Below are 9,951 nucleotides of genomic sequence, written 5' to 3'. Positions count from 1 at the left end.
TGAATGTCGGAAGGACGAGGAGGAATCTCCGTTCTTGGATCAGTTACCGATCTTCCTTTACCATAAAGAGGAACCAATTTCTCTTCCCCAACAACGCCTTTGCAAACAGGACATTCTTGAGGATGAGAACGATGATGTAACCACTTATAAAGACATGACCAACAGAATAAATGACCCGAAGTGTGATCACTGGATCCTGAGACAAATCGACACAAATGTTACATTCAAAATCATAGGCATCGTCATTGAAACGGTTCCCCGACGAACATGATGGATTCGATGCAGTCGCTGATCTCATTGTTCCTCCCAAACCGCACGAAACTCGTTTATACGCTGCTCTTCCTCCTCTCGGCAATCCATGATAGGCTGCTCAGTCTCTGCACGACACTCCTTGGTGCGCTGCTCAGTCTCCAAACGACACTCCGCGCGAAACTCGGTGATACGCTGCTCTGCATCCGCACGAAGCTTCTCGATACATTGTTCTGCATCCGCACGATACTCTGCGCGACACTCCCTAATAAGCTGGTCTGCCTCTGTGCGACACTCCTTGATACGTTGTTCTGCCTCTGCACAAAACATTTTGATCCGATAATCTGCATCAGCACGACACCCTTTGATACGACACTCAAGCTGCTGGAAACGCCGCTCTTGAGCCTCCTGAAGTAGTGCGATACGCTGCTCTTGAGCCATACAAAAATTCTCAATATACTGATCTATATACTCCTTGAAACGCTGTTCTGAAGCCTCACGAGACAAACGCGTTTGCTCTAAGCTCGCAAACAACGTATGAATGTCGGAAGGACGAGGAGGAATCTCAATTCTTGGATCAGTTACCGATCTTCCTTTACCATAAAGAGGAACCAATTTCTCTTCCCCAACAAAGCCTTTGCAAGCGGGACATTCTTGAGGATTAGAACGATGATGTAGCCACTTATAAAGACATGGCCAACAGAGTAAATGACCACAAAGTGTGATCACTGGATCCTGAGCCAAATCGAAACAAATGTTACATTCAAAATCACAGGCATCGTCATTGAAACGGCTCCCCAACGAACATGATGGATTCGGTGCAGTCGCTGATCTCATTGTTCCTCCCAAACCGCGCGAAACCCGTTGATACGCTGCTCTGCCTCCTCTCCGCACTCCTCGATACGCTGCCCTGAAGCCGCACCATACTCTACACGACACTCCTTGATGCGCTGCTTAGTCTCCGCAAGACACTCCTTGATGCTCTGCACAGTCTCCACGCGACACCTTGCGCGAAACTCGCTGATACACTGCTCTGCATCCGTACGAAGCTTCTTGATACGCTGTTCTGCATACGCACGATACTCTACGCGACACCCCCTCAAACGCTGGTCTGCCTCTGCGCGACACTTCTTGATACGTTGTTCTGCCTCCGCACGAAACTTTTTGATTCGGTAATCTACATCAGCACGACACTCTTTGATACGACACTCAAGCTGCTGGAAGCGCCACTCTTGAGCCTCCTGAAGTAGTGCGATACGCTGCTCTTGAGCCACACAAAATTCCTCAATACACTGATCTTTATACTCCTTGAAACGTTGTTCTGTAGCCTCACGAGACAAACGCATTTGCTCTAAGCTCGCAAACAACGTATGAATGTCGGAAGGACGAGGAGGAATCTACATTCTTGGACCAGTTACTGATCTTCCTTTACCATACAGAGGAACCAATTTATCTTCCCCAACAACGCCTTTGCAAACGGATCATTCTTGAGGATGAGAACGATGATGTAACCGCTTATAAAGACATGGCCAACAGAATAAATGACAACAGAGTATGATCACTGGATCCTGAGCCAAATCGAAACATATGTTACATTCAAAATCACAGGCATCATCATTGAAACGGTTCCTCGACGAACATGATGGATTCGGTGCAGTCGCTGATCTCATTGTTCCTCCCAAACCGCGCGAAACTCGTTGATACGTTGCTCTACCTCCTCTCGACACTCCTTGATACGCTGCCCTACAGCCGCACCATACTCTACACGACACTCCTTGATGCGCTGCTTAGTCTCTGCACGACACTCCTTGATGCGGTGCTCAGTCTCCACGCGAAACTCGTTGATACGCTGCTCTGCATCCGCACGAAGCTTCTAGATACGTTGTTCTGCATCCGCATGATACTCTGCGCGACACTCCCTGATACGCTGGTCTGCCTCTGCGCGACACTCCTTGATACGTTGTTCTGCCTCCGCATGAAACTTTTTGATCCGGTAATCTGCTTCAGCACGACACTTTGATACGACACTCAAGCTGCTGGAAACGCCGCTCTTGAGCCTCCTGAAGTAGTGTGATTCGCTGCTCTTGAGCCACACAAAATTCCTCAATACACTGATCTATATACTCCTTTAAACGCTGTTCTGTAGCCTCACGGGATAAACGCATTTGCTCTAAGCTTGCAAACAACGTATGAATGCCGGAAGGACGAGGAGGAATCTCAGTTCTGGGATCAGTTACCGATCTTCCTTTACCAAAAAGAGGAACCAATTTCTCTTCCCCAACAACGCCTTTGCAAACGGGACATTCTTGAGGATGAGAACGATGATGTAGCAACTTATAAAGACATGGCCAAAAGAATAAATGACCACAAAGTGTGATCACTGGATCCTGAGCCAAATCGAAACAAATGTTACATTCAAAATCACAGGCATCGTCATTGAAACGGTTCCCCGACGAACATGATGGATTCGGTGCAGTCGCTGATCTCATCGTTCCTCCCAAATTGCGTGAAACTCGTTGATACACCGCTCTGCCTCCTCTCGGCACTCCTTGATACGCTGCCCTGCAGCTGCACCATACTCTACATGACACTCCTTGATGCGCTGCTCAGTCTCCGCACGACACTCCTTGATGCGCTACTCAGTCTCCATGCGACACTCCGCGCGAAACTCGTTGATACGCTGCTCTGCATCCGCACGAAGCTTCTTGATACGCTGTTCTGCATCCGCACGATACTCTGCGCGACACTCTCTGATACGCTGGTCTGCCTCTGCGCGACACTCCTTGATACGTTGTTCTGCCTCCGCATGAAACTTTTTGATCCTGTAATCTACATCAGCACGACACTCTTTGATACGACACTCAAGCTGCTGGAAACGCCACTCTTGAGCCTCCTGAAGTAGTGCGATACGCTGCTCTTGAGCCACACAAAATTCCTCAATACACTGATCTATATACTCCTTGAAACGCTGTTCAAAAGCCTCACGAGACAAACGCGTTTGCTCTAAGCTCGCAAACAACGTATGAATGTCAGAAGGACGAGGAGGAATCTCCGTTCATGGATCAGTTACCGATCTTCCTTTACCATAAAGAGGAACCAATTTCTCTTCTTCAACAACGCCTTTGCAAACGGGACATTCTTGAGGATGAGAGCGATGATGTAACCACTTATAAAGACATGACCAACAGAATAAATGACCACAAAGTGTGATCACTGGATCCTGAGCCAAATCGAAACAAATGTTACATTCAAAATCACAGGCATCGTCATTGAAACGGTTCTGCGACGCACATGATGGATTCGGTGCAGTCGCTGATCTCATTGTTCCTCCCAAACCGCGCGAAACTCGTTGATATGCTGCTCTTCCTCCTCTCGCCAATCCATGATAGGCTGCCCTGCAGCCGCACCATACTCTACACGACACTCCTTGATGCGCTGCTCAGTCTCCGTACGACACTCCTTGGTGCGCTGCTCAGTCTCCACGCGACACTCTACGCGAAACTCGGTGATACGCTGCTCAGCATCCGCACGAAGCTTCTTGATACATTGTTCTGCATCCGCACGATACTCTGCGCGACACTCCCTGATTAGCTGGTCTGCCTCTGCGCGACACTTCTTGATACGTTGTTCTGCCTCTGCAAAAAAACTTTTTGATCCGATAATCTGCATCAGCACGACACTCTTTGATACGCCACTCAAGCTGCTGGAAACGCCGCTCTTGAGCCTCCTGAAGTAGTGCAATACGCTGCTCTTGAGCCACACAAAATTTCTCAATACACTGATCTATATACTCCTTGAAACGCTATTGTGTAGCCTCACGAGACAAACGCGTTCGCTCTAAGCTCACAAACAACGTATGAATGTCAGAAGGACGAGGAGGAATCTCCGTTCTGGGATCAGTTACCGATCCACCTTTACCATAAAGAGGAACCAACTTCTCTTCCCCAACAACGCCTTTGCAAACGGGACATTCTTGAGGATGAGAACGATGATGTAACCACTTATAAAGACATGGACAAAAGAATAAATGACCACAAAGTGTGATCACTGGATCCTGAGCCAAATCGAAACAAATGTTACATTCAAATTCACAGGCATCGTCATTGAAACGGTTCCCCGACGAACATGACGGATTCAGTGAAGTCGCTGATCTCATCTTTCCTCCCAAATTGTGTGAAACTCGTTTATACGCCGCTCTGCCTCCTCTCGGCACTCCTTGATATGCTGCCCTGCAGCCGCACCATACTCTACACGACACTCCTTGATGCGCTGCTTAGTCTCCGCACGACACTCCTTGATGCGCTGCTCAGTCTCCACGCGACACTCCACACGAAACTCATTGATACATTGCTCTGCATTCGCACGAAGCTTCTAGATATGTTGTTCTGCATCCGCACGATACTCTGCGCGACACTCCCTGATACGCTGGGCTGCCTCTGCGCGACACTCCTTGATACGTTATTCTGCCTCCGCACGAAACTTTTTGATCCGGTAATCTGCATCAGCACGACACTCTTTGATACGACACTCAAGCTGCTGGAAACGCCGCTCTTGAGCCACCTGAAGTAGTGCAATACGCTGCTCTTGAGCCACACAAAATTTCTCAATACACTGATCTATATACTCCTTGAAACGCTATTGTGTAGCCTCACGAGACAAACGCGTTCGCTCTAAGCTCACAAACAACGTATGAATGTCAGAAGGACGAGGAGGAATCTCCGTTCTGGGATCAGTTACCGATCCACCTTTACCATAAAGAGGAACCAAAATCTCTTCCCCAACAACGCCTTTGCAAACGGGACATTCTTGAGGATGAGAACGATGATGTAACCACTTATAAAGACATGGCCAAAAGAATAAATGACCACAAAGTGTGATCACTGGATCCTGAGCCAAATCGAAACAAATGTTACATTCAAAATCACAGGCATCGTCATTGAAACGGTTCCCCGACGAACAAGATGGATTCGGTGCAGTCGCTGATCTCATTGTTTCTCCCAAACTGCGCGAAACTCGTTGATACGCTGCTCTTCCTCCTCTCCGCACTCCTTGATACGCTGCCCTGCAGCCGCACCATACTCTACACGACACTCCTTGATGCGCTACTCAGTCTCCGCACGACACTCCTTGATGCGCTGCTCAGTCTCCATGCGACACTCCACACGAAACTCATTGATACACTGCTCTACATTCGCACGAAGCTTCTAGATATGTTGTTCTGCATCCGCACGATACTCTGCGCGACACTCCCTGATACGCTGGGCTGCCTCTGCGCGACACTCCTTGATACGTTATTCTGCCTCCGCACGAAACTTTTTGATCCGGTAATCTGCATCAGCATGACACTCTTTGATACGACACTCAAGCTGCTGGAAACGCCGCTCTTGAGCCACCTGAAGTAGTGCGATACGCTGCTCTTGAGCCACACAAAATTCCTCAATACACTGATCTATATACTCCTTGAAACGTTGTTCTATAGCCTCACGAGACAAACGCATTTGCTCTAAGCTCGCAAACAACGTATGAATGTCAGAAGGACGAGGAGGAATCTCCGTTCTTGGATCAGTTACCGATCTTCCTTTACCATAAAGAGGAACCAACTTCTCTTCCCCAACAACGCCTTTGCAAACGGGACATTCTTGAGCATGAGAACGATGATGTAACCACTTATAAAGACATGGCCAACAGAGTAAATGACCACAAAGTGTGATCACTGGATCCTGAGCCAAATCGAAACAAAGGTTACATTCAAAATCACAGGCATAGTCATTGAAACGGTTCGCCGACGAACATGATGGATTCGGTGTAGTCGCTGATCTCATTCTTCCTCCCAAACCGCGCGAAACTCGTTGATACACTGCTCTGCCTCCTCTCGGCACTCCTTGATACGCTGCCCTGCAGCTGCACCATACTCTACACGACACTCCTTGATGCGCTGCTCAGTCTCCGCACGACACTCCTTGATGCTCTGCACAGTCTCCACGCGACACCTTACGGGAAACTCGTTGATACACTGCTCTGCATCCGTACGAAGCTTCTTGATACGCTGTTCTGCATACGCACGATACTCTACGCGACACCAATTGATACGCTGGTCTGCCTCTGCGCGACACTCCTTGATACGTTGTTCTGGCTCCGCACGAAACTTTTTGATTCGGTAATCTGCATCAGCACGACACTTTTTGATACGACACTCAAACTGCTGGAAACGCCGCTCTTGAGCCTCCTGAAGTAGTGCGATACGCTGCTCTTGAGCCACACAAAATTCCTCAATACACTGATCTTTATACTCCTTGAAACGCTGTTCTGTAGCCTCACGAGACAAACGCATTTGCTCTAAGCTCGCAAACAACGTATGAATGTCGGAAGGACGAGGAGGAATCTCCATTCTTGGATCAGTTACCGATCTTCCTTTACCATAAAGAGGAACCAATTTCTCTTCCCCAACAACGCCTTTGCAAACGGGACATTCTTGAGCATGAGAACGATGATGTAACAACTTATAAAGACATGGCCAACAGAGTAAATGACCACAAAGTGTGATCACTGGATCCTGAGCCAAATCGAAACAAATGTTACATTCAAAATCACAGGCATAGTCATTGAAACGGTTCCCCGACGAACATGATGGATTCGGTGTAGTCGCTGATCTCATTGTTCCTCCCAAACCACGCGAAACTCGTTGATACACTGCTCTGCCTCCTCTCGGCACTCCTTGATACGCTGCCCTACAGCCGCACTATACTCTACACGACACTCCTTGATGCGCTGCTCAGTCTCCGCACGACACTCCTTGATGCTCTGCACAGTCTCCACGCGTCACCTTACGGGAAACTCGTTGATACACTGCTCTGCATCCGTACGAAGCTTCTTGATACGCTGTTCTGCATACGCACGATACTCTACGCGACACCAATTGATACGCTGGTCTGCCTCTGCGCGACACTCCTTGATACGTTGTTCTGCCTCCGCACGAAACTTTTTGATTCGGTAATCTGCATCTGCACAACACTCTTTGATACGACACTCAAGCTGCTGGAAACGCCGCTCTTGAGCCTCCTTAAGTAGTGCGATATGCTGCTCTTGAGCCACACAAAATTCCTCAATACACTGATCTTTATACTCCTTGAAACGCTGTTCTGTAGCCTCACGAGACAAACGCATTTGCTCTAAGCTCGCAAACAACGTATGAATGTCGGAAGGACGAGGAGGAATCTACATTCTTGGACCAGTTACCGATCTTCCTTTACCATAAAGAGGAACCAATTTATCTTCCCCAACAACGCCTTTGCAAACGGGACATTCTTGAGGATGAGAACGATGATGTAACCACAAAGTGTGATCACTGGATCCTGAGCCAAATCGAAACAAATGTTACATTCAAAATCACATGCATCGTCATTGAAATGGTTCCCCGACGAACATGATGGATTCGGTGCAGTCGCTGATCTCATTGTTCCTCCCAAACCACGCGAAACTCGTTGATACGTTGCTCTGCCTCCTCTCGACACTCCTTGATACGCTACCCTACAGCCGCACCATACTCTACACGACACTCCTTGATGCGCTGCTTAGTCTCTGCACAACACTCCTTGATGCAATGCTCAGTCTCCATGCGAAACTCGTTGATACGCTGCTCTGCATCCGCACGAAGCTTCTAGATACGTTGTTCTGCATCCGCATGATACTCTGCGCGACACTCCCTGATACGCTTGTCTGCCTCTGCGCGACACTTCTTGATACGTTGTTCTGCCTCCGCATGAAACTTTTTGATCCGGTAATCTGCTTCAGCACGACACTTTGATACGACACTCAAGCTGCTGGAGGATGAGAACGATGATGTAACCACTTATAAAGACATGACCAACAGAATAAATGACCCGAAGTGTGATCACTGGATCCTGAGACAAATCGACACAAATGTTACATTCAAAATCATAGGCATCGTCATTGAAACGGTTCCCCGACGAACATGATGGATTCGATGCAGTCGCTGATCTCATTGTTCCTCCCAAACCGCGCGAAACTCGTTGATACGCTGCTCTGCCTCCTCTCGGAAATCCATGATAGGCTGCTCAGTCTCTGCACGACACTCCTTGGTGCGCTGCTCAGTCTCCAAACGACACTCCGCGCGAAACTCGGTGATACGCGCGTCTGCATTTGCACGAAGCTTCTCGATACATTGTTCTGCATCCGCACGATACTCTGCGCGACACTCCCTAATAAGCTGGTCTGCCTCTGTGCGACACTCCTTGATACGTTGTTCTGCCTCTGCACAAAACATTTTGATCCGATAATCTGCATCAGCACGACACTCTTTGATACGACACTCAAGCTGCTGGAAACGCCGCTCTTGAGCCTCCTGAAGTAGTGTGATACGCTGCTCTTGAGCCATACAAAATTCCTCAATACACTGATCTATATACTCTTGAAACGCTGTTCTGAAGCCTCACGAGACAAACGCGTTTGCTCTAAGCTCGCAAACAACATATGAATGTCGGGAGGACGAGGAGGAATCTCAATTCTTGGATCAGTTACCGATCTTCCTTTACCATAAAGAGGAACCAATTTCTCTTCCCCAACAAAGCCTTTGCAAGCGGGACATTCTGGAGGATTAGAACGATGATGTAGCCACTTATAAAGACATGGCCAACAGAGTAAATGACCACAAAGTGTGATCACTGGATCCTGAGCCAAATCGAAACAAATGTTACATTCAAAATCACAGGCATCGTCATTGAAACGGCTCCCCAACGAACATGATGGATTCGGTGCAGTCGCTGATCTCATTGTTCCTCCCAAACCGCGCGAAACCCGTTGATACGCTGCTCTTCCTCCTCTCCGCACTCCTCGATACGCTGCCCTGCAGCCGCACCATACTCTACACGACACTCCTTGATGCGCTGCTCAGTCTCCTCAGGACACTCCTTGATGCTCTGCACAGTCTCCACGCGACACCTTGCGCGAAACTCGTTGATACACTGCTCTGCATCTGTACGAAGCTTCTTGATACGCTGTTCTGCATACGCATAATACTCTACGCGACACCCCCTCATACGCTGGTCTGCCTCTGCGCGACACTTCTTGATACGTTGTTCTGCCTCCGCACGAAACTTTTTGATTCGGTAATCTACATCAGCACGACACTCTTTGATACGACACTCAAGCTGCTGGAAACGCCACTCTTGAGCCTCCTGAAGTAGTGCGATACGCTGCTCTTGAGCCACACAAAATTCCTCAATACACTGATCTTTATACTCCTTGAAACGTTGTTCTGTAGCCTCACGAGACAAACGCATTTGCTCTAAGCTCGCAAACAACGTATGAATGTCGGAAGGACGAGGAGGAATCTACATTCTTGGACCAGTTACCGATCTTCCTTTACCATAAAGAGGAACCAATTTATCTTCCCCAACAACGCCTTTGCAAACGGATCATTCTTGAGGATGAGAACGATGATGTAACCACTTATAAAGACATGACCAACAGAATAAATGACCACAAAGTGTGATCACTGGATCCTGAGCCAAATCGAAACAAATGTTACATTCAAAATCACAGGCATCGTCATTGAAACGGTTCCCCGACGAACATGATGGATTCGGTGCAGTCGCTGATCTCATTGTTCCTCCAAACCGCGCGAAACTCGTTGATACGCTGCTCTGCCTCCTCTCCGCACTCCTTGATACGCTGCCCTGCAGC

General features: G+C 48.3%; 1 protein-coding gene across 1 annotated transcript; it reads right to left on the bottom strand.

Moving 5' to 3' along the window:
- Positions 1–294: 294 nt before the first annotated feature.
- LOC127123687 (uncharacterized) lies at positions 295–8,644 on the bottom strand. Its single transcript, XM_051053890.1, has 4 exons — positions 8,287–8,644; positions 3,586–3,884; positions 1,101–1,490; positions 295–930 (listed from the first exon to the last, which is right to left on the bottom strand). Exons 1-4 carry the CDS (start codon positions 8,642–8,644, stop codon positions 295–297), a joined length of 1,683 nt encoding a protein of 560 aa, XP_050909847.1.
- Between the last annotated feature and the right edge of the window lie 1,307 nt (positions 8,645–9,951).

The sequence above is a fragment of the Lathyrus oleraceus genome, chromosome 2, assembly GCF_024323335.1.
Source record: "Lathyrus oleraceus cultivar Zhongwan6 chromosome 2, CAAS_Psat_ZW6_1.0, whole genome shotgun sequence".
In the NCBI taxonomy this organism is placed as follows: domain Eukaryota; kingdom Viridiplantae; phylum Streptophyta; class Magnoliopsida; order Fabales; family Fabaceae; genus Lathyrus; species Lathyrus oleraceus.
Note: the sequence above shows the minus strand (reverse complement) of the source record. Positions and strands in the feature narration are given on the sequence as shown.